At 54.2% G+C, this 23,215-nt stretch overlaps 4 protein-coding genes and 2 non-coding genes across 8 annotated transcripts in view; 1 reads left to right on the forward strand and 5 right to left on the reverse strand.

The window, feature by feature from the left end:
- SMG6 (SMG6 nonsense mediated mRNA decay factor) overlaps nucleotides 1-5,346 on the reverse strand; it is a 105,012-nt gene extending 99,666 nt beyond the window's left edge. For 2 of the 3 annotated variants that reach the window (XM_064729026.1, XM_064729025.1), the window contains exons 1-3: nucleotides 5,249-5,346; nucleotides 2,646-4,398; nucleotides 655-847 (exon numbers count right to left, since the gene is read on the reverse strand). In XM_064729026.1, the coding sequence (XP_064585096.1) occupies nucleotides 655-847; nucleotides 2,646-4,398; nucleotides 5,249-5,339 (2,037 nt within the window). In that variant the 5' untranslated portion in view covers nucleotides 5,340-5,346. Of the gene's footprint in view, nucleotides 1-654; nucleotides 848-2,645; nucleotides 4,399-5,012; nucleotides 5,100-5,248 lie in introns of those variants that run through there. The other variant, XM_064729027.1, reaches the window with a different exon arrangement.
- An 82-nt stretch (nucleotides 5,347-5,428) lies between these two features.
- Nucleotides 5,429-7,588, forward strand: SRR (serine racemase). Its single transcript, XM_064729416.1, has 7 exons — nucleotides 5,429-5,612; nucleotides 5,809-5,944; nucleotides 6,144-6,247; nucleotides 6,318-6,437; nucleotides 6,529-6,603; nucleotides 6,830-7,039; nucleotides 7,305-7,588. Exons 1-7 carry the CDS (start codon nucleotides 5,433-5,435, stop codon nucleotides 7,500-7,502), a joined length of 1,023 nt encoding a protein of 340 aa, XP_064585486.1. The 5' UTR covers nucleotides 5,429-5,432; the 3' UTR covers nucleotides 7,503-7,588.
- Nucleotides 7,589-7,913: 325 nt separating this feature from the next.
- Nucleotides 7,914-13,976, reverse strand: TSR1 (TSR1 ribosome maturation factor). The gene is given in 14 exon segments (XM_064729417.1): nucleotides 7,914-8,277; nucleotides 8,372-8,446; nucleotides 8,555-8,695; nucleotides 8,940-9,056; nucleotides 9,399-9,574; nucleotides 10,140-10,367; nucleotides 10,772-10,971; nucleotides 11,242-11,405; nucleotides 11,696-11,855; nucleotides 12,119-12,549; nucleotides 12,854-12,988; nucleotides 13,069-13,285; nucleotides 13,584-13,687; nucleotides 13,770-13,976. Coding segments are annotated over 14 exon segments (2,433 nt in total). The 5' UTR covers nucleotides 13,876-13,976; the 3' UTR covers nucleotides 7,914-8,098.
- On the reverse strand, nucleotides 9,262-9,352 carry LOC135456023 (small nucleolar RNA SNORD91 family). Its single transcript, XR_010442453.1, has one exon. It is a non-coding gene; the product is annotated as a small nucleolar RNA SNORD91 family (small nucleolar RNA).
- On the reverse strand, nucleotides 10,621-10,711 carry LOC135456024 (small nucleolar RNA SNORD91 family). Its single transcript, XR_010442454.1, has one exon. It is a non-coding gene; the product is annotated as a small nucleolar RNA SNORD91 family (small nucleolar RNA).
- Nucleotides 13,977-14,115: 139 nt separating the features above from the next.
- POLDIP2 (DNA polymerase delta interacting protein 2) lies at nucleotides 14,116-23,191 on the reverse strand. Its single transcript, XM_064729303.1, has 11 exons — nucleotides 23,004-23,191; nucleotides 22,587-22,668; nucleotides 21,909-22,006; nucleotides 21,052-21,148; nucleotides 20,507-20,582; nucleotides 19,847-19,954; nucleotides 19,470-19,606; nucleotides 18,526-18,552; nucleotides 18,215-18,340; nucleotides 17,732-17,811; nucleotides 14,116-16,250 (listed from the first exon to the last, which is right to left on the reverse strand). Exons 1-11 carry the CDS (start codon nucleotides 23,180-23,182, stop codon nucleotides 16,136-16,138), a joined length of 1,125 nt encoding a protein of 374 aa, XP_064585373.1. The 5' UTR covers nucleotides 23,183-23,191; the 3' UTR covers nucleotides 14,116-16,135.
- Between the last annotated feature and the right edge of the window lie 24 nt (nucleotides 23,192-23,215).

Here is a 23,215-nt window from a genome sequence, read left to right on the forward strand (position 1 = left end):
CACTTAGATGTTATGAGCTTTCTATTGACAAGCACAAAATCACCACACCAGCCCTGGCACGTGCAAGAAAGGAGCTCCAGCTCCCCGAGGTTTGGGCTGTTCCTCTTCAAAACACAACAAGGAGGTTGGGGGATCTCCAGCCTCAGAGGTTTTTAAGACTGAGCTACACAAAATCAGGACTGACTGGATTTAGTGTTTAACAAGTCCTGCTTTGAGAAGGAGGGTGGACTAAAGCAGTTCCTTTTCTCACCCTAATTCTTTAAAACACAACTTCTCAGGTCTGTCAGTCTACCTGGTACCAAACTGAGCTGCAGTTTTACAGAATGATTTCCAAGCAAATTTGGTAAAGTTGCCACAAACACCTCCAGGAATGTCTCTTTTAGCTTCACTTCAGGGCATTAATTTCACTTTAGCTTAAATCAATTTCTAATTAACACAAACACAACAAAACAAACTGGTTTAAATTGTAACAGATGTCAACCTCGACCTACACCTGCCCCAATAAACCATAATGTGTCTGAGCATCCTCTTTGCATAAGGATGACATGAATAAGATCAAGATGACCAGTTGCCCCATTACACCATCCCTTTCCAAAAACCAGTCAATCCCACCCAAAGGTTTAGTGAAATCTGGGGATGTTTCTCTCTTCTTACCTCATCTAGAAGCAAGAGCAGTTTGTTCCGAATTTCTTGGGCGTTTTCCCCCTGAGGGTCCTTGAGGAGCTGCCGGAATTTCTCGATCACCTGGTAAAAAGCATTTTTCCACAGCAACTGGTCCACATTCTGGGTGTCAGAGAACTCAATATCCATGAGGATGCACCTTTCATAGAGCTGCAGCATCTCCACCCTGCAGCAAAACACAGTCAGGGAAGGGTCAATGCAACAGCAACTGCCCAGAGCACAGGGAACACGTGCTGAACCACCTGCTGCTCACATCCAGCTGCCAGCAGCACTCACTGCTCACACACAGCCCCCAGGGAGCTGGGAGCTGCTGCAATCCAACACCCCTCCTGCTCTGAGAGGGTAAATCCAACAGGAGCATCTCCCTGGTACAGGTGACTCAGAATGGATCAAGGTTTGGTAAAGAGCAAGGAGCAAGGCTGCAGTTCTGCCAACAGCAAGGCACAAGTGTCTCCTGATCCAACACAGAGAACACACACACTGCTCTGAACACACACACAAGGTCTGGGCCAGGAACCAGAACACAAAGAAGCACAGGGCAACACGGATCTTGCCATTAAAATGATCCCAACTCCCCTTCCATCCAACCAAAATACACAGAATACAACAAAATACACACTTACTTAAAAATGAACAAGTTGGGAACAATGGAAATAAAGCCTCAATCCCAGAAATCACATTCCCCTTCACAGCTGCCTACAGCCGTGCCTGGATGCTGGAGCAGAATTTCTCCCCCAGATTTTATAAAATTTGTTCCTTCAGGCTAGGAACAGCACTGAAACATGTGGGGCAAGTAAATGGTAAAGGGGATCCTCAGCTGTTCCTGCCTTATTCCTTACAATCTTTCAGGTCCTACAGACACAGTGGGAGAGTGTGGATGGTAAAGGCTGGAGTGAAGCCTGATGGCAATGCCTGGAAGAGCCTGACAGGATAAGAGAAGGATGCTGGTGGGTTCCTGCCCAAAGCACAGAGCCAGGATGGGCTGCCTGACCCCACACAGTCCCCAAACCCTGCACACACACCTGGACAGCACAAACACCAAGAGAACTGGACATTTCCACAGATGGATATCAGGTGAAAATCCCTACACAACTGGAACTGTGTGCACTTGGACACAGGCAGGGCACAAGGGGCAGTGCCAGCAAGGACAGGGTCAGCTGTGCCCTCCACAAAGCACTCCAGTCTTTCCTCTCCCTCCACAAAACAGCTCTGGGACACCTCAGCTCCTTGAGAAAAATCTGAAACCTCAAGTGCTGCTTTAATCACAGACATATTCCACCCCGTGGTTTATAGAGCAAGTGCCCAAAACACAGAACAAGCCCTGAAATGAGCTCACTCGCTAGATTTGCTGTCAGTCAGCTCTGAAAAACAGCCTCCAGAGAAGCCCTGCAGACACAGAGATCACAAATAAACGTGAAAGATGCCAAGTTGAAACTTGTTGCAGCCATATTAACCACCCCCCAGAGCAACAGTGTTACTGCTCTCCTGACAGACTGGCATCACCAGGCTACTCCCACCGGAGTGTCACCACGCTGAGTGGCATCAAGAGCAAAACAACACAGCACTGGAAAGGCACTGCCACTGACAGCACGAGAGCACACAAAACATTTCCTGAGCACACACTAAGGATAGGTAAGAAAGCAGAAGTCTGACAACAAACACTGGGAGCACTGGAACTGAGAAACATCAGCTCCAGCAAGAGCCAGGAGAACCAAAAATCTTCAGCAGGTGCTTGTCCTGCTCCTCTGTGTCCCTGCAAGGCATTCACCAAGCACAAGAAGCCACAGGGAAGTGACATCCATCCTCACCCACAGCTTCCTTCCACCACCCACACACCGCGGGCACACAACAAACAGACCAGGCACACCAAAACCTGACAACCCAGTGCCACATCTCCCAGCCACTGAGATCCCCAAGGAGACACCATTCTCCTGTATTTCACCCTCCCCAGCCCACCCACCAACCTCAGCTGGGCCATCTTCTCCAGCCCCTCCGGGCTGATGCGGTCTCTGGACAGGAGGTTGCTGAGCTGCTGCTCCTGGTTCCCAGCCTCTCGCAGGAGCTTGCTGAGCTCCTGCTGCTGCATGTTCCTCATCTGCTGCTCCATCTCGGGGCTCAGAGGAGTAGGAGGGAGTGGGCCACACAGGTACTGCCCTGCCTGGCCAGGGTACCCAGGGTAATAAGCTCCTGGGTACACCCCGTTGGTTGGACCCATAGGATACTGCAGGGAATATCCCCCGTAGGGATACTGGGGGCCTTGCCCGGAGGCACGAGGGTAATAATAGGGGTTGTCAGAGTTCTGGAATTTATAATAGGAGGGCTGGGCCTGGCGGGCTTCCCCCCAGGAGGTGGGGCTCACTTCATCATCCGTGTCTAGGAAGTGAAGCTGAGCAGTCTGGCTCTTCAGGGCGGGTTTTTGGTCCGGGTTGTTTGGGTCCCACAGGCGGCGGGCGGTGCCACCCCGGCCCCGGCTCCGGGCGCCTTTGCTGCCAGCCCCGCCCAGCAGGAGCCTGGGGCCGGGGTGAGTGGCTTCAGGGACACCCACCGAGCTGGCAGAGAGGTCCGTGTTGGCAGGCAGGAACAGAATCCCACGGCCCCTCCCTTGGGGCTCCCTGCTCTGGCTCCTCGCCTCTGAAACCTCTAAGGCCTTCAGGGACTTTTTTTTATCTGTATCTGCCAGGCTGCTGTCCCTGCTCGTGGTCCTGCTGTCAAATGTCACTCGAAAGGGTCCCTTGGCTTCCCTGCCATTGCTGCTCCACTCACTCTCACTCCTGGAAGCTCGGCTCTGCTCTGAATGCCTCCTCCTGTCTGAATTCCTGCTGGAGACGTACACCTCAGCCTCATCAATCCTGTCATCATCCAGGGAGTCTGTGGAGGACACGGAGAGCTGCTTCCTGGGACGTATCCTCTCCCTGGCACGCTCCTGCCTCCTCTCCACGCCGTCCACGAGCAGGGCTCCGTCCGTGCTGTTGTTGCTGCCAGCTGAGCTGGTGCTGCAGGTGCGGTAGCGGCTGCGCCGTTTGTCCGTGCGGGAATAGCGCTTGGTGGAGCCCAGCTTCCCCGGCAGCCCCTCATCCCCCGCCCTCCTCACCCTGTCACCCCGCTCTGCTCGCCTCCCTTTGTCCCCCCTGGAGGCTTTCAGTGCTTCCCCTGCCTGGCTCCCCTCTCTGTCCTCCTTGCTGGATTTGGTTTTCCTGTTGTTGTCTTTTCCAGTGCTTTTCTCAGTCTCCTCATCTCCCTCGACTTTGAGCTGCTCCATCCTCCCGGTGATTTCCTCGCTGGCCGGCTGCAGGGAGGGCTCTTTAGCAGCAGAGTGCAGGCGTTTCCCAGGCTGGTAGATCTGTTGGTCTGGTTTCTTGGTTCTCCTGGGGGCCTTTGGGCACCACTCATCCACAATGGGCTGCTTGGATGAGTTTTCCTGGCTTTGCAGGCCGCCTTTGGTCTCTGTTTCTTCCTTCTCCTGTGAAGGACCGTTCTGCTTGGGGCCATCACTTTTGTCACAGTCCTCCACAGCTGGAGTTCCTATTCCCACAGAGTCCTTGTCCCCAGCACTCTCCTCCTTGTCCTCCTCAGCTCTGCTCCTTTCCTTCTCCGAAGCCTCTTGCTTTGGTGACACAAGTTTGCTCCTCAGTCTGGAGAGGCCAGGCTTGTAAATCTCCTGGTCTGGGCGCCTGTTGTCTTTGCGGTGCCTCGGCTCCTTCACCTCCTTCATGTTTTCTGGGGAAAAACAGACAGAAGAAAGTTATTCCCAAAAAATACCATGACAAATAATCAAGTCAAGGCAAAGAGCCTGCCACCCTCAGGGCAGGTCCAGGAGAGATCTGAAAATCTATGTCAATATTTACAGGAAATCACAGAGAAAAAGTAGAAAATGAGAAACTCTAACACAACTGACCAAATCCTTGGCCTGATCCATTTACAAATCCCATCCTGCAACAGGTTTTTCCTCAAAGCACACCACCAGATTTGAGCACAAGCAGCAAGAGTAAAGTTGTATCACGGCAGGTTCAGCAGCAGTCACAGCCTGCTGTGGGTGCAGGAGCTGCCATACCCAGCAGCGCCCGCTCTGCCACCGGACCGTTCGCCTCAAAGGCGCCTTTCCCCATTGCTCACAATCCGGTAACGTCTCTCTCTCCTCCTCCTTTAACCGTATTTACAAAAAAAAAAAAATCGTTACAGAGCCCAGGCCGGACCTCGCACGGTTAAACGCCCCACCGAAGCCGGGCTGCTCCCCGCTGCATTCCCCAAACTTTCTCCCTCTCAACACCGGAGCCCGGGACTCGCCGGTACCGGGGGCTCGGCCCGGAGGACCCCGAGGGGCTGGGACTGACCATCCCGAGGCAAAGCCGCTCCGGGTGCCTCCGTCTGCCCCGCAGGCTCCCCGTGGTGAGTGCTGTGCGCTCCCAGCCCGGACAGCTCCGAGCCGGCGCCGGCGGGGCGGCAGCTCTGCCCCAAGCCCTACCCCAGGCGCAGCGCGGCCGCGGGGCCGTGAGCGGCCGCGGGCAGCCGCCCGTGCGCGGAAGGACCGGCCCGGTAGCGGGTCGCGAGTGCCCCCGGCCCCCCTCACCTCGCCCGCCGCCGGCCGCGCGGGCCTGCGCCGCCACCATGTCCCGCAGCTCGGCGGCCGAGACGCGGACGCGCTCCAGCCCCTCCGCCATCTTGGCAGCGCCGGGGGCGGGCGGCGCCGACGGCGGCCGCGCAGGGACAAACCGCCGGCGCGGCCGCGCGCAGGCGCGCACGGGAGCGCGCACATGGCCGCGCACGGAGCCGCGCCGCCGCTGCTGGGGCTGGGCGAGGTGCGGGATGCGGAGCGGCGGCTGCGGGGCCGTATCCACCGCACCCCGCTGCTCACCTGCGCCGGGCTGGACCGCATGGCCGGCAGGAAGCTGCTCTTCAAGTGCGAGCTCCTGCAGAAGACCGGATCCTTCAAGGTGCGCGGGGATGGCGGCACTGCGAAGCCCCAGGGCAAAGGTCGCTTTTTGCAAGAGGGAAACTCGCGTTGCGCCGGCACCCACAGCTCCTGCCGCCCTGTTAATTCCCTGGGGTGAACGGTGCTGCCCAGGGCTCGGGGAGTGCTGTGAGGAGGATGTTCAGCCCAGCACCCCCAGGACTGCGCTGTCCCCGCAGATCCGCGGAGCCCTGAACGCCATGAGGAGCCTCGTGGAGGAGCGGCAGCGCACGGGCCGGGAGCTGCCCCGCGCTGTGGTCACACACAGCAGCGGCAACCACGGGCAGGCACTCGCCTGTGCTGCCCAGGCAGAAGGTAACCCGTACCCCGACCTCCCACCCAGCTCCCAGAGGCAGGCACGGGGTAAATACAGAGCTGGTTCAGTTGGAGAAGATGGAGATCCCTCTCCTGAACCCATGCAGGAGCTGGCATAGGCAAGGCACTGCCTGCTCCTGCAGTTTGAACGGCCTGCTGTGGCTTTTGGGCTGTTGGATTGACTCCTCTCATGCCACAGGGATTCCTGCCTACATCGTGGTGCCCAGGACTGCCCCACAGTGTAAGCAAGATGCCATTCGTGTCTATGGTGCCACACTGGTGCCATGTGAGCCCAGTGACAAGGTAAGGCACACGGAGATGGATCAGGGACACTTCCCAGGCAGAGAGAGGTGACTGCTGTGCTTTCCCTTAGTCCAGAGCTGAGACAGCATCCAGTGTAGTCCAGGAGACAGGAGGAGTCCTGGTGCACCCCAACCAGGACCCGGCAGTGATTGCAGGGCAAGGCACCATTGCCCTGGAGGTGCTGGAGCAGGTGAGGGAAATGCAGAGCCCAGCCCCTGCAGGGGCACAGCAAAAAGGGGGACACAAAGTGTCAGAAGCCCTCACACTTCCTTTCTGCACAGGCACCCCAGGTAAATGCAGTGGTGGTTCCTGTTGGAGGTGGAGGAATGGTTGCAGGAATAGCAGTCGCCATCAAGGTAGGTAATAATAGCTCATCCAGGAATCTCCCTGTGGGAAGGGCAGGACTCTCAAGGCAGGCAGCAGCTTTTAACTTTAGAAACACAAAGACCCTGCAGTGAAAGACACTGACTGCCTGGGGTCTGCATGGCAGCAGCAGCAGGGCCTGCTTACCTCCTGCACACACAGAAACAAGGGACAGGCACACACTGGTGTCACCCCAGTGGCTCCTCCTGCTCTCCCCAGGCTTTGAGGCCAGATGTGAAGGTGTTTGCTGCTGAGCCAAGCAATGTGGATGACTGTTACCAGTCAAAGCTCCGAGGGGAGCTGACCCCCAACCTCCACCCGCGGGACACCATCGCAGACGCGGTAAAAACCAGCATCGGGCCCAACACGTGGCCCATCATCAGGGACTTGGTTGATGATGTCCTGACAGTCTCAGAGGAAGAAATCAAGGTAAAGGGGCTCCCAGCTCCCTTCTCACGGTAGCTGCCAGCAGGCAGCTGCCTCCAAGCCCTGCCCTGCCCCTCTGCTCACCCCAGCACATTCCCAGAGCAGCACAAAACCCCTGTGCACCACTGCAGCTGTGACACCCACGCTGTCTCCAGCTGGAAAGGGCTGTTGGGAGCTCTGCCCTCCCTTCCCAGAGTGCTGCAGGGATGCCCTGGAGCAGCCTGTGCTGGCTGCTGGGCTGACAGCTGCTGCTGCCCTGTCCCCACAGCGAGCCACGTGGCTGGTGTGGGAAAGGATGAAGCTGCTGATTGAGCCAACAGCAGGCGTGGGACTGGCGGCCGTGCTCTCGGAGCAGTTCCAGGCACTCCCCCGGGACGTGCAGAACGTTTGCATCGTGCTGTGTGGGGGAAATGTGGACCTGAGATCCCTGACCTGGCTCACAGAGCTCTCTGGGAAAGCAGAATGAGGATGGAGTGGTGTTTCAAGGAATGAAAAGCTCACTCTGGATTTGTGCGGTGGTTTGTGCGCTACTAAAAACAGATCGACTCCAAATGTTTGGGAGTTTTTTGTGGAGGGACAAGGGGAGCTGGCATTGGTCTCTGTGGGGAGTCTGGAAACAAAGCACTGCCTGTTCTCCCCTCCCCAGCTGCCTTGCTCTGGCCCAGGCCTCCAGAGAGCTGCACTCAGTCACCCTCCCCAGCTGCTACTTGGCTCTTCTTTCTCAAGCAGCACAGGAACTGCCAGCAAACTCCTCCACACAGCACAATCCCCCTTACCCCATGTGGCAGGGCACGAGGGACTGAAACAATCCCAGTGGGGTCAGTGGACAAGGGGTGCTCACAGCCTCCTGGCCACCACCACGACAGAGGCACTGAGGCATTTTTGACATTTTCCATTAAAATAAATAGCTATAGCTGGTACCTGAGCAGCAGCTGGCCACGCAGCTGCCCCTGTACAGACCCCAGCAGTAACACGTCCAAGGCATCAGTGCTGTCCTCACAGTGCACGGGCCAAGAACAGCATCCAGGGAGCCAAGGCACAAACTCCAGCCGTGCTGGAGACTCATTCCATCTCCACCTCCTGCTCTGGCAGAGCACTCTCACTCCTCACCCACGGCACAGGCTCTGGGACATGAGGGTCATAAGTCCATTTGGGAAAAACGCGCTTGTAGAGGTTCAGCAGCACCGTGTCCTGGGACTTGAGCTGCCCATCAAAGTGGCACTTCATGTGCCCATGGGTCCCTAGGCAGAGGGCAGAAGAGGCCATTAGCAGTCTCTCGGCACAGGAGGATCACACCATGTCAGAACACAGAGATAAACACCAAATCAAACCTACCCAATGGCTCCTTGATGTGCCCTCTGCGTCCCCACTTTGTCCTCAGCTCCACGGGCTTGAACCACATCACATCCTCTGGAGATGGAAACACAAAAGGCAGGTAAGGAACAGGCTGTGCTGCACCAACACAAGCACAGGGACAGAACTCCCAGAACGCCTCCTCCCACCAGAGACCAGCTGTACCTCTGTTGAAGAACATGTATCGAACCACAGCCATCTTGGTGAAGATCTTGAAGGGGTGGCCACTGAGCACCAGGCGCTTGATGACGATCCTGTCGGGGTCCACGGAGAGCAGGGAGCCCGTGGCAATGAGGTCGTGCATTCCTGCCAGGCAGAGTCACCATTGCACCAGGGCAGGTGCCTGCATCACCCCCTCCCCACCACAAACCCCTTCCCCAAAGGGCTGCAGGCCCAGACAAGTGAAAACAGGGAGGGAGAGGAGCTCATCTCAAACAGCAGGAAGGGAACAGCTTTTTTAAGTCATGCTTTCTGGAGAGATGGACTGGTAAGCAGGGTTTGGGGACAGTTTGTTTCCCAGACATCACCTCCTCAGCATTTATTAACTCACCATTATTTCTCTGTTTAAAAACCAGCACTGAGGCAGGAGGGAAAGTGATGGGAGCATAGACAGTCACCACCAGGGCAGCATCTGGGCGCAGGAAACGCTCCAGCTTGTGCTTATCAGCTAGGACAGAACAGAAATTATCAAGTTGACGCCCTCAGAGCTGTGGGAAACCCCAGAGTTCATTGTTCCCTGTTCAACAAACACCCCTCCTCTGCTGGCACTGAGTATGTGGGAATGAAGGTGATCCTCTGGCATGGAACCTGGACCATGCCTGGATGAGTGAACCACCTTTCCCAAGCCATTCTGCTCCCCATGGTTTAGTGCCTGCCCTGGAAGCCTCAGAGCCAAAGAGAGTCTTCACAAGAATCCTTCAGCCAGGTTCAGACACCACGGCTAAGACATCACAGGCTTCCTGCTCCAGAATTCCCAGCCCCACTGCTGCTGTACCAGTCCCTGACAAACCTGAGGTGTGCTGGGAGAACAGGGGGGATGCTCGGAAGCGCCTGAAGCCGCAGTGGAAGATCAGCTCCTCCTTGGCCCTCACTGGCTCGCTGTTGCCTGGATGCCGACGCACCAGGAAGTTCAACACGGACATCTGCAAGAGGCAGCACAGTCAGGGGATGAAGGGCAGCAGAAAGCAACAGGACATTGCAGCAGAGATGAATGTTCTGAAAAATGGGGTCCCAAAAGGTCACTGGTCACCAGGCTCAGACACTTTCTCCTAACGTGCCCCCCAGCAGTTTCTGTGTGCTTCGACCTGCTCTGAAACAGGAGCAATGTGGGGAGATTTCAGCCCAAACCCTCTGCAGCCACACCCTCTGAAACAGAAGCAATGTGGGGAGATTTTAGCCCAAACCCTCTGCAGCCAGAGCCTCCCCAGGCCATGCAGCCTGAAGGAACAGGGAGCTCACCCACCGGGTATATTCCTGTGCCTCAGCCTTGCAGTGAAGGAACAGGGAACTGCAACCCAGGGTTTCCCTCTTGAAGCTCTCCATGTCAGGGACAGGCATTGAGAACAGCACCAGGGGTTTCCGTCCAGCTCCCTCCAAGACAGGACATCAGTGTGTAACACGCCTCTCACAGAAAAATTGTGAAGTCTCTCCTGAATAAGGAGAAATGCCTGGAGAGGAGGGGAAAAACTGTCTAAACTTAGGGCTTCACGGTAAGAACCAGCTGGCTCAAAGATCCACCCAACCACCTCCCTGATGAGTCACTCCTATTGGGAGCAAAGGAACATAATAGGAAAGGGATCAATAAAAAGGAATTACCGAGGCTCCCTCAGTCTCCTCCTTCTCTATTTGCCTGAAGAGGTTCTTTCTGGTTCGGGAGAAGTCCTGGAACTGGAAGATCCTGGCATAATCCCTTGGAAGATTCTCTTTGGGGTCCCAAGGAGAAGTCCTGAAGCTTTTCAGCCCCCTGTACTTCTGGAACCTTGAGAACAGAGAGCAGGAAAGACAAATTACTTAAACAATTGAGGTGAATCCCATCCTTCACCACCAGCTGTAGTCTGCAGGGTCTCACACACCAGGACAGAGGGTGCAAAGCAAACATTAGCCCTCAGGAAAGTGTCAGTGCAAAGAGAGCTAAAACCAGCAACCAAATGCCCAAACAACCTGTGCTTGCCTCAGGGCCATCCCCCTCTTTCTCCCAGGTCTGGATCCAGCTCTCCCTGCCAACTAATGCATGCTATGGAAGCCTCAGAGCCAAAAAGAGTCTTCACAAGAGTCCTTCAGCCAGGTTCAGACACCACGGCTAAGACATCACAGGCTTCCTCACCAAATGAAACAGAAAGGAACCTTCCAGCTCCTCTCCCAGCAAAGCATCCCATCTCTTACCTGACTCTGGCAGGAACATCCCGTGGCGTGTCCACCTCATCTGGAAACATCTCATCCATCCTCTCCTGCTTGTATCTCTCCAGCATCTGCTCATCCTCCTCCATCTTCTCGTCGTACTGCTCATCCCGCAGGCACTCAGACACGGTCATGGTCTCGCTCTCCTCCTCCCCAGCCTCCTCCTCCTCACTGCTCTCCCCCTCCTGGCACAGGGCAGCACAGAGCCTGTGAGCACTCAGAGCTGTGCATGCAGCTCTGGCACCCTGGGTGTGCTCACACTGTGGGCTTTGGGACCCCAGCCCATCATTTTGGGGTCTAACAGGCCAAAGAAGAAATGTGATATATGCAGGGATTTAGCAGTGGAGATCCAGGCAAGTCCTGGCTCTGCACCATACCCTTGCATAGGACAGAATCTTCCTAGAACATGCAATAATGGCCTGGAGAGCACCTGTACTATCAGCTCTTGGAGGTACCTGAGAAACTGCCTCTTCCATCAGATCATCATCCATGTCATCATCTTCATCATCATCATCATCTTTCTCGCTGCCTTCTTCTCCATCATCCACAATCCAGGCAGCCTGGTACTTGGATGTGCCTTTGGGGACCTTCACCACCCTCCTGTTTGCCTTCAGAGAATCTGTAGGAGTCCCACCAGTGATTAATACAGGAACAGTTCTCCTTCCCCTCAGCAACATTTACACCAAGACAGCCAAAACCAGATCTAGACTAGAATTGCTTTTTTCCCAGCACAGAATTTGTCAGGACAGCCAAAACCTGCTAACTTGCCAGGCAAAACCACCTGATGGGACTGGGGATGGAAGCCATCCCAACTGAGATGCTTCTTCACAGCCACCCTGGTGACAGAAGTTTCTAATAACCCTCCTAAGAGGGACAGGGAAGAGATACAGAGCTATTGCTTCTGCTCACCCTCTGCTTCCTGCAGCTCTTCCTCAGTGGGCCACGTCTGCTCCCCTTCCATGGGATCAGGAACCACTTCTGACTGCAGAGACTCCTGCTTGCTTGGATCTGCCTTCATCAGCACCTTGACATCTTCCTCCATCTCCACAGCACCATTTCCAGAGTCATCCTGAAGGGGAAAAGCAGAGCTCCTAGATCTGAGCACACCCAGCTGAAGCTTGCAGACAGCCTCAGGTCAAACTCCCTTCATGATGTTGTGACAAAACTTTCATTACACACTCCAGGCACAGAACCTCAGCCCAGCACCAGGGCACAGACAAAACCCCCTTTCCCCTCTCCTCACCCACATATTTCCCACAGGTCTATTTCCCCCAATGAAACTTTAGAAACCTTGTGTTCTAAAAGGACTGACAAAGCTCTCACCCCACACACCTGAACCTCCATGTCCTGCTGACTCCTCTTCTGTCCTTTAACCACACGTGGGTTCAAAGAGAGCGGGTCAGGGGGAGCATCCACCTGGCTCAGCTGGAAATCCCCGTGCCCCACAATGTGCACCAGGCTGTTCACGTTGAGGGTCTGTCCCCGGACAAAGCCTGACACCTTCAGGGTCCCCACCAGGTCACTGTCCTGGCTGGGCACAAACTCAGCCATGTGGGCCAGCAGGTGAGCGCGGCGGGCACGGAAGGCCAGGTGCCTCTGCTTCTGGGAGCTCAGGTGCCTCAGGAGCAGAGAGGATTCCTGCTCTGTGTTCAGTGGGAACAGCTTGGCCTCGGGAAAACGCTTCTCAATGCACTTGGAGAGTTTCTTCCTGGCATCTATCCTCTTCTTAGGGGGCAGGTCAGTGCCTCCCGGGACAGCCAGAGCTGGCGAGCAGAGAACAGAGCTCGGATCAAATCCTAAACCTTCTGCTGTTCTTTTTACCAAACACAGGCAAATATTTGGTATCAGCAGCCCAAATGGCCAGATTTGCACCACAAGGTACAAAGGGAGTTCTACTGGTTTCAGTGGTGCCCAACAGGACAGGGAGCAATGGCCATAAACTGAAAGAACTTCCACCTCAACAAAAGAAAAATATTATTCTCACTGGAGGTGGCAGAGCCCTGAAATTTAATTATTGTGACACTCAATCTCCATGAAGCACCCACAGAAACCCAAAACATTTCTCACCATAACTGGGCAGCCCCTGTGCGAAGAGGCAGGAGAGGCAGTGCTCCCCTTCACTGTCCCAGCCATCCACAGGGTCCAGGATGAAGAGCAGGGAGTCAGCAACCTTGGCAAGGTCTAGAACAGCGTGGAGATCCCCTGCACCCAAAACACCTCCGTTAGTGGGGCTGCCAGAGGCACCAGAACCAAGAACCCAACCCACAGCGGCGCCTCCTCACCTGCCTGGGCTGTGACAAAGCGCCAGCGCTGCTTGAGCCGCGGGCAGAGCAGGGCAAAGCCGCCAGCTCCGCCCTCATCCGCACGGACAGTGGCCGAGTCCTGGCTCTGCAGCAGCCGCAGCGAGTCCTGGGCCGCAGCCCTGCTGTGCAGCAGCACCACAACCACGAGGTGCGGGGGCCCGTCCCTGCTGCCGAGGCTGCGCTTCTCCGCCAGCACCTGCGGGCACACGGGCAGGGCTCGAATGCCAACCCGAGCGCGGCTCCTCTCCCGCCCCCGGACCAGGCCAGGCTCCCCCACACCGCAGCCCGAACGCACCCGGTCCGTAACGCTCCGTTCGACCCAAACCCAACCGGGCCCGGCTCCCGCTCGTTCCCCCGCAAAGTCCCGAACTGGCCCGGCCGCACAGCCCCCATCCGCACCCCCTGGCCCCAATCCAATCCCCTCCGGTAGAGACTCGAACCGAGCCCTTTCCCGCTGCCCCGCAACAACCGGCCCTGTTCCCCCGGTGCCTCACCGCCTCCTTGCGCTGCCGGCGCAGCTGCAGCGCCTGATGCCGCCGGTCCACCCTGTTCAGGTCGCGGAGCCGCCGGCGGGGCTGGGCCTTGACGGGGACGCGGCCTGGGAGGGGGGGAACGGAAAGAGAACGGTCAGGGCTGGCCGAGAGCGGCGGGGAACCGGCGGGGAGCCCGTCCCGCCTCACCTCCAGCGCGGCGCTGCGAGGAGCCGCTGTGCTTGCCGCCTTTGTGAGCCTTGTTCTGCTGCTTGAGCGGCCCGGGCCGGTGCGCGCCCGCCGCCGCCATCACCATGCTGCCGCCTCGCCGCCACCGGCACCGCCTCGGCGCGGCCGATGCGCGTCACTTCCGGCGCGACGGGGACTGCGGGGATCCACGTGGGCACCGGGAGGGACCGGACCGGGAACGGAACCCAGAGAAAGGGAAAGGAGCCCCGGGAATGGGAAAGGAGCCCCGGGAATGGGAAAAGGAGGGAGGAGCAGCGGGGTTGGTGGCCGTAGCGCCGCTGGGCAATGAGAGGCGGGAGGCACAAGCGTTCGTTCAGCGCTTTATTGGTCGGTTCTTTGTACAGGTATTTACACCGAGAGGGGTACGGGGCTCGGCCGCGCTCCGGGAAGGCACCGCAGGGATGAAGCGGTTCGGGAAAGGCCCTGCCGAGCCTCTGGCGTCGCGCCCAGGCGCCAGGACAGGCCGGCAAAGCCTGCTGGAGTGGAAACATTCCTGCTGTGTTACCGCGGTGACCTCGGTCTCGCCAATGATTATCCAGGCAGGAATGTCCGTTCCTACCTCAGCCCCCGTGGGACATCACCCCAAAGCCCAGCAGAGCCTGCCCCGGGATCACTCCATCCCTTCGGGGCGGAGCAGCGGGGTTAAACATTCACGGGGGTGTTGCAATCGCCAGGAAAGCTGAAGGAACCCGAGGGAGGGCAGGGCAGCTGCATGGGAAGGGAAAAGCAGGGTCCTACAGGCTCCTGCTGCCTCGGAACTCGAGGCGTCTTCCCACCTCCTCCTCCTGAGAGGAAATCAGCAGGACAGCAGCAATGGGGGGTTGTCAGCTGTGAATGGTCTTTAGGGATCCTTTTCTACCCCTAAAAGCAGGCTGGCTGTTTGAACCTTGGAAAGTCTAAATTTGAGCACGGGCTACCTGAGAGGAAGGAAGACACAAGACTGAAGAGACTGGTGATAAACAGATGAACACTGCAGTGATTGAGTCTCTCTAAACAGGGATCCACTGCCTGTGGGACAGATCAGAGTCTCCCCCAAGGCTGTTTGCTCACAGCTCTGCCCTCCAGAGCCAAAGGCAAACAGGCAGCTCAGAGGGGGTTCCAGGGAAGAGGGAATAACTGGATACTTCTAAATCAAGGAAAACATCCTGTGAGTTAGTTACACCTTGTCATTTATGCAAGACTAGGAAAGGAGGAAGGTTGGAAAGGAGAAAGGTTGGAAACTCTTCCTAGGGTTACCACAAGGCCAAGTACTCCTGCCTCAGAGTGATGCAGAAGTCTGGATGCCCAGAGGCAGCCACAAGGGTCCCACACCACGGGGGCTGATGATCTTTGCAATCCTCAGAGCTGCTCTGGCTTTCCCACACATCCATTCATTGTCATCTCACAGGATTTCACATCCTGCAGGGCCCTCCATGCCACCAAAACATCACAGCCTGGCAAGCAGAGCAAGCAGGAGCAGAAAGCCAAGCCCTGCCTCACAGCATTCCAGGTGAAAACAAGCATTCCTGGACAGAAACTACCAACTACCAAAGAAATATGGGTGCAGCCACAGTGTGAGCAGGGGAGCTGCTGACATGGAAATCCCTGCAGCAAAGCAAAGCCCTGGCAGGGGAAGGGCTCCCCTCAGCTCTCCTGTGCCATCACAGTACTGAGCACACACAGGACACTGTGACAGCACCAAATGTCACCCACCTTGTCCCCTCTGCACCCTCTTCTCAAAAAAGAACAGGCTTTGTGTCACAGCACAAAGCCCAGACAAGCTGTGCCACGAGTGGAGCTCACAGGCTGCTCCAGCCCTGGCTGAATCCCAAAAAGCAGCTGCACTGCAGGAAAGCTGAGCTCACATTCCTGATCCCTAAAGGAGGAGCAGCTGCTTCTGAAGCAGCAACAACTCTGGGGGAGCAACAAGCTGGGACAGGCTGGATGCAAAGCCATGGCCTTGGCTTAGGAAGGAAGACTGGTTGCAACTGGAAGGGCCAGTTTATTAGAGAAACCTCACATTGCAGAGAAGTCACAACACATTGGAAAGGGTCCAGGCCTGCTGAGGGGGGCCAGTCTTGTGCAGTAGCACAGATCTGCATCCCCCAGCCCCAAAAACCCAGCAGGTGCCACAGAGGGAAAGGGTTACCTGGAACACAGCTTATGTTTTACAAGCAGCCTGAGAGAAGAGCCAGTAGTAAAGTTCCCAAAAAAAGCCTCCCTGGCAGACAACAGTTAAAACAGAAATGGTTTAAAATGTTTAAAAGCTCCGTGTTCTTGGCTGCAGCATAAAGGGGAGGCAAAGGTCTACAACACACACAGGCCTCCGTGGCTCTGGGCACTCTGATCTACCAGTGAAGGCCGGAGGGAGGGGTCTTCTCATCTTTGTTGCTTTCCAGGGAAAAGGGTGGGATTCGCACATCAAAGTGGGAGCCATCAGGCCTCTCAAACCGAAAAGTGCCCCTGCAAAAATAATGGCACAGGTCACACTGAGGCCAGGGACAAACAGGACACACCTAGGAAGCATCAGTAAAAAGGTAAAACCTGAGCTCTTCAACATCCTGGGGGTGCATCTGCAAGGCTGGTCCAGCAGCAAGGATATGGGCTCAGCTGCAAACATAACTCCTCATTTTTGGAGGACTCCTGGGCAGTTCTACAGCACATCCCTGACACATTTCCTGCACAAAGCTGTGATGATTGCAGCCCACAGGAGTCAAGCACCCTCCATGCACCTGCAGTGGTGTTTAGCCAACTCCCACTCCCCAGGACACAGAGCCATCTGAGCTGTTTTTACAGACTGGTTACACGGAAATTCAGATTTGTGTTTCTTGGCAGGAGCTCCACTGGTTGTCTGTGACATTAAGAAATCCCATCACAGATATAATTTGGAACAGCTTCAGCTTTGCATTTCAGAGCTGAACCTGCCTGTCCTGGTACAACCATTGTTTACTGCTCTGAGCTAAAGACAGATGTACTGCAGAACACAACGTGGGCAAGAGGGCTGTGGAGATAAATTAACAGGTTCTCAGGACAAAGAGGACACAACAGAATACCAGAAGTCCAGCTGAGCAGCTTCTGAGCTGCAGAACCTTTGTCTCTCTATCTTCAGGATGTATGCAGAGAGGGAAAAACTCCTAGACCATCTGGTTTTATTGCCCAGGGCATCCATTCGGGCAATTCAAAACACTTCACATGGCAAACAAGGTACACCCTATATGCAAAGAGCTGCTCTGCTTTTCCCAACTCAAATGCAACCTAACTTGGAAGGAGATTTCCTTAAAAAAATGCAGAAGGACCTGTCATACAGAAGGCAAGAGGTGGCTGTGCAATCCTTGTCCACACAGAGGTGGCACCAAATGTGCTAACCCAGCCAAAAGGCAAATAAAGGGAAGCTGCTTTAACCCCAAGGCACAGGAAAAGAACAGCTCAGCTGGGCACTTCCCTCCCTGCACTTACACCAGAAGAAACTTAAGCACCAGTTAGACTGAAGTCCTTAACTGGTCTAAACTGGGAAAACCCCTGCATGCCAATTCCTGACACAGAAGTGAACAGAGATGGAGTTAAAGCCCAATCCTCTCTCAAGAAAGGAGATACCAGAGCACACATCCCTGCTGCTGAGGGAATCACCAGCACAAGGCCTTGGCTCTTGCACCAAGGACAAAAGGAATAACTGCTTCATGTCTTTAAATCCAGTCTAGCACAAACCACAGCAGGAGGAAAAATTATCCTGGAACCCCTCCTGGTGCAGAGAACCAACAGATCATCACTAACTGGGATACAGCTAGAGAGAAGCTCATCAGATTTTAGCTACCAACTATGCCCTGTCCTCTGCACTTCCACACAGATTTCAGCCACAACCTCAGGCTGCAAACTGCACCCCAGCTCACTGCTGGGGGGTCCTACACCCAAAACACTGCTGCAGCAATGAGGGCTTCTTTTCTTACCACATGTGACCACTGGATGCCTGCAGGGAGACGTGGCTGCTGTACTGAAATGCTGGCTGCTCTTTGGACAAAACTGGCTCCTGAGAAAACAAGAGACCACTGGGCATCAGCAATTCTACCACAGATAGGCATCAACAGGAAATTTATATAGCATGAAACAAAACCAAACAGAGACCTACACCCCAACATTTCTCCCAATTACACAGCAAACAATTTGTCCACTGAGTAGCACCAGAATCTTGTTATTATTCCAGTTTTCCAACCACCAGTCATTTAGGATCACCCTCTAATACTCAGTGTGAGGTTTCAGTTCACACAGACAAACAACAGATGAAAAGCTCATGTGACTTTTATCACCGCCTGCTTCCCACTCCATCTATTTCAAGTGCCCACTGTGCAATTTACTGGCAAATCCACACAGCCAAGTGAGAGAACTCCAGCAAAGGGCAATGTTTCCCAAAAAACAGTGTGGATGGTACCTACCCTTCCTACAACCCCACGGCCCCGGACTGTCTCCAAGGTGCCAGACAAGCTGAATATCCTCCAGTGCCGTTCTCTCAGCTGCACCACCTCGCTGTCCAGGTTCTCCAGGCGGATGCAGTAGCGCCACTGGGCAGAACAAAGACTCTTATCAAGAGCTGGAATCAGCTGCAAGCAGTTGATAACCTGCAGCTGGTACTGGGAAACAGTTGCCAGGCAAAGGCTACTCTCCCTCAGAGCTTATCACACTGCAGTGATGCCACAGCAAATTAACTCCTTCCCTTTGGCTGCTCCGTGATACAAAAGGCACTTACCCAGTAGACATGGGAATTCTGGGCTTCCTGTCAAGAGAAACAAAAGACTTTAGCAGCTGCCCTTGGATGTGAGGTGCCAAAAACCTCTTCAGCTGTCACCACAGCACCGGCACAGGGGCTCTCACTCCGTGCCAGGGTGACGCAGACAACTCACATGAGCACAGACAGCTGCTCTCTGAGAGCCTGGCACTGCCTCTGCTCCGCACCAATCATGACGTGGGAGATCTGCAAGGAGCTCGTGACAACCCCCAGGGTTCATCTCTATGTAATTATGCACTTTCTACAGATCTAAAACCACCCCTTTCCTTGCCTTTGGGCCCCTGTTTTTCTGACAAACATCTGCTGCACTCCACAAAAGCTGCAAATCCACATCAAAACGTGCACCTGCCACAGCTCAGGCTCCCTGTGGGAATTCCCAGCTCTCCCACTCAGGAGTCTGTTGGGGTTGCATTATTTTGGATGGTCCACGTGAAGTTCTGTGCCATAAAGAGCACATGGTTATCAGCTAAATCCAGAAGGCTTTAGCCAAACCCTCTAAAGCCAAACTAGAGGCAGGAAATGGGCAGGGAGCTGCAGCCCATCACTGGGCAGGATAACAAACGTGGCTGTTGTTACAGAGCAGATGGCCCCAGCCTCACCTCACGTGACTGAGGCACTAACAGGACCAACTCAAGTCTTCCCAAATATCTTGCTAGCACTGTTGTGCAGAACATTACAGGTTATTTCTCATCCTACTGATAACCAGCAAAAGCCAATATGCAGGAGATGTTCTCCAAAAATACATGGCAAAACAGTTTCATGTTTATACCCATGAGAACAAAATGGCAAATGTGGTTAAATATCATTTCTACAGGAAGCAGAAGGTACCTTCAGGCAGCAAACCAATCTTACAAAAACCAGCCAGTGAAACAAATGGCAGAATTACCAGGGCAGCAGAGACTTACCCTCATGCCCATGTAGAAGGGGATGACAGTGACACGGATGTTCTCCGTGGTTTCTCGGTGCACATCCGAGAGCTCCAGCCAGGGGTGGTTCTTCTCCTGCCACGCACACAGAGTGTCCCTTGCTACAAAAGGTGGGACTGTGGGGAGGGAAAGGTGAGAGGAAACACTGTAGCTGGATTGCTCTCCCCTCAACACAATTCCTTTCACGTGGTTAAAATAAATATTCAAAGGCAGCCTCACTGTAACAAACCCCAAGCCAGACATGATTTTTAGGCCATATCCAAGATGGTGGGGTTTGGGTATTTTTTATAGAGCACTGGGTATTTTTATAGAGCACCATCTGGCTCTGGAGAATTCCCTGTGCAGCCAGAATTTACCTTTTGTTTGGTCGTACATGAGGAACCTCTCAAAGAGCTCATGCTGGATGGGCACTTGATCAGTGGAGCTGTAGGGAAGGATGTCTTCATGGCTTACATAGTCTAAACCTGAAAAAGAAGCCCCAAAACCTATGGAACCTCTCCAGCAGAGTCTCCTGGCAGAAAAATTGATCGCACTAGTGAGAAAAAAGGACTTTGGCAGCAGAAGTCAAAGCTAATATCACAACTGCAATGAAGAATGGAGGAGATGTGCCAGGAATAACTCTTGGCAGTGTTCTCCTGTGAGATTTTTCATGGAGTGACTCCTCTGATAAACACACGCTGCCCTGCAAAGTGCCTGCACTGCCCCAAAAGCACTCTGGGCAGGAAATGCCCAAGAGAGGAATAAATCCAGCTGTCCTGACCACAAAGCAGAACAGCCCATGTAGAACTTGGTATGGAATCTATGCCTTAAGAGCTCAAACCAGACATGGCTGTGTCTGATCACAACCTGCAGCTATCCAAAGGGCTTCCTGCACTTTAGTCACTCTGTTGTGTCCAGCACAGCCCTAAGCCATGGACAGATCCACTGCAGAATGTCCTGTAGGAATTGCCACTCCACTGATATTTTTTCTGACCTCACCTCACAAGGAGCAGAGGCTGCAGGAGGATTTCACTCACCTGGGATGGCATAGAGGGCTCTGCTGTCATCATGATTTGCCAGGAACGTCACTGCCTCTGTCTGTGATCTCTGGGACTGAGAAACAGGGAGGTTTATGTCTTTGTGTGCACTGCTGCAGGACAGCTTCCAGTCATATTTCAGCTTATTAGTGAGGTTTATAAAGCACATAATGTTTATTTCATTTAACCAATTCACCTCAGAATTCTCTCAATTTAACTCCTCTGAGCTAACTCCCCACTCAGACAAGTGAGAAGCATTTTCAGTGCTGTAGGTCACATTCCTAATAACCTGCGTGCAACAGTGTGGGAACAGCACCAGGAACAAGAAAGGAGGTTGGAAAAGGGAAACATGATCCAGAAAACAGTTGTATGACATTCCAGATGATCTCTCTCAGAGAAAACATCCCTTGAAGAACAAATTTATCCAAAAATCCTAACCAATCCAGTTAGCCACCAAAGTAATTTTGCTTCAGTGTCTGTCCCTTTGAACCACTCATGTAGGAGAAGATACTCAAGTTTCAACACCAACATTACTCATTACTTACTATATGTGGACAATCCCGGGCATCTATTAACACCTGGTAGTAAGTGTGTGTTTTACCCTTGACCTCTTTGGAACCATGGCCTGCCACATTCTCGCTCCTGAAGAGAAAAGCAAAGCTCTGAGCCCAAGCCCAGGATGGCAGCAAATTCTTGTTACCACAACCAAGCACTTATAAACAATGATTTTTTAAAAAGACATTTTGCAGCCTGTAATCATCTGGCTGCACCCAAACCAAAGCCCCACGAGCCACCCACACAATGACAGACGAGCTGAGATGACCATCAGTGGTGTCTGACACAGCTCCAACAGCTCAGAGGTCTTTCCTGCTCAGTGCAGGCTCCTTTCTGGGGTGGATATTCCTACTGCCCTCTGATTTTCTCTCTGATCCTCACTCCTTCCCAGCACAACTGATCACAGGCCAGGAGAAACACAAATGCAAGAGGGGAGAGAACTGAACAGCAGCTCAAGAAGGATGAACTTGGCTTAGTGGATTGAAGTTGAGGAGGAAGTTGACAAATCCAGTTCACTGGCAACCTACAGCAGCCTCCAAGTGGTAACACAGGAGCCTGGATCTAACCCAAAAAGGATCTTTTTGTATAATACAAAATGTCATTGGCATAATTTTAAATTGATTTTTATTTCCTCCATACACACACTTTTATCCTTCATACTTCCATTATGTCTCTAATTAATATTACTCAATACTTAATAATGAAGTATCTCTTTAATGATCTCTCCTAGTTCACACTCATGCAAACAAACCCATGCCGTTTCCCCTCCTTAAAAACACTTTTTTACCCCAAAAAGGTAATTCACTACAAAATGCAAATCTAACAGTCCAAATCCTCAAATCCTTACTTTTCTGTGACAGGAGAAGCCACATCCCGATCATAAAGCCTGGCTTGCCAGGGAAACAGGACTATTCCTCGATAGCCAAACACACTGTGCAGGAAGAGCTGGAAGGAACAAATAATTGCAGCTAAATTATTTTAAAAATCTGTTATCTGGGGTAGAACTACAAACATTTGCAAAAGGTTTAATGTGTGGGAGGGGGATACGGGGAGAAACATCACTGTGATGGCCCAGAGCAGAAAGAGAGAAACAGTTTGGGATGGGAGAAGAAATCCATGTCAGCTCTATCCCATAAAAGGGAAGGACTAAACCAGTAATAGAGCAGCAGAAAGGAGAGACTGCTCACAATCAGATCTGAGAGTCCTCAGGACAGGAATTACAAGTTTAATTCTTATTTCTCAAATTCACTGATTGTCTCTTTGGATTCTTAAGAGAGAAAACCCCGAAGTGAGACAGTGGAGCAAACGCCAAAACAACAACAAAAAGTTGTGTTGTGCTGCAGATTCTTATCAAGCTGCTATTGTCAGATGACTGACAAACTGCAGACACAGCACAGACAAGGAGCACTGAGCTGTGAAACTCCCAGCCTTCTGCTGCTGACTTTTCCTTACAGGAAATCCCCCAGCTGCCCACTCCCTGTGCCAGGAGCCCGCAGGGCCAGCTGTGCCCCCCAGAACGCCTTACCTGGCCTGTCTCGTATTTCCCGTGCTGCTTCGGGGCCTCAAACACCCCCACGGTCTCCAGCACTTTGCCCTCGGGACGGTTCCTGCGAGCAGAGAGGCAGCTTGGGAGGGTTTGCAGGGGCTGAAACAGCGCCCAGCCCAGGGGGACACTGCTGCCCACCTTGTGTGTCCCTCGGGCACCCCACAAACAGCCCAGTCCCTGCCCTGCCCTCCACCTTTTGCCAGTGTCCCCTCTCCCCACAGCCCTGGACACCTTCACCCAGCTGTCCCTTTAGCCCAATCCCTCCTCTCCCATATGTCAACCCTGACAGCCTCCAGCTCTTTCAGTTCTCCCCCAGTGACTCAACAGACCCCAACTCCCCTCACCCTCAATCACCCCCTCACCCCCTGCCCACACAGAACTCCTCACAGGCCTCACCGCGACGAGAGGTGCCGCCTCGGCGGCAGCAGCAACGGCGGCAGCGCCGCCACCGCCCCCCCGGTGCCCAGAGCGCGCAGGTGGCGGGCGGGGGGCGGCTCCCAGAGCGGGGGCGGCCCGCGGGCCCGGGCCCGGCCCAGCGCCGCCGCCACGTACCGCCGCGCCGCGCCGCCCGACATCCCACCGCCCGCGGCCCACAGTGCCCCGCGCCG

The sequence above is a fragment of the Zonotrichia leucophrys genome, chromosome 19, assembly GCF_028769735.1.
Source record: "Zonotrichia leucophrys gambelii isolate GWCS_2022_RI chromosome 19, RI_Zleu_2.0, whole genome shotgun sequence".
Classification (NCBI taxonomy): domain Eukaryota; kingdom Metazoa; phylum Chordata; class Aves; order Passeriformes; family Passerellidae; genus Zonotrichia; species Zonotrichia leucophrys.

What these genes read in the sequence shown, in the direction of transcription:
- POLDIP2 (XM_064729303.1), bottom strand. Translation starts at nt 23,182, where the DNA reads ATGTCGGGCGGCGCGGCGCGGCGGTACGTGGCGGCGGCGCTGGGCCGG. An exon ending in GCTTCTCCTGTCACAGAAAA is followed by an intron (nt 21,149 to 21,908) that starts GTAAGGATTTGA and finishes TTTTCTCTTCAG; the next exon opens with GAGCGAGAATGTGGCAGGCC. An exon ending in AGCCCTCTATGCCATCCCAG is followed by an intron (nt 19,955 to 20,506) that starts GTGAGTGAAATC and finishes CTTCTTTTTCAG; the next exon opens with GTTTAGACTATGTAAGCCAT.
- SRR (XM_064729416.1), top strand. Translation starts at nt 5,433, where the DNA reads ATGGCCGCGCACGGAGCCGCGCCGCCGCTGCTGGGGCTGGGCGAGGTG. An exon ending in CTGTGCTGCCCAGGCAGAAG is followed by an intron (nt 5,945 to 6,143) that starts GTAACCCGTACC and finishes CTCATGCCACAG; the next exon opens with GGATTCCTGCCTACATCGTG. An exon ending in TCTCAGAGGAAGAAATCAAG is followed by an intron (nt 7,040 to 7,304) that starts GTAAAGGGGCTC and finishes CTGTCCCCACAG; the next exon opens with CGAGCCACGTGGCTGGTGTG.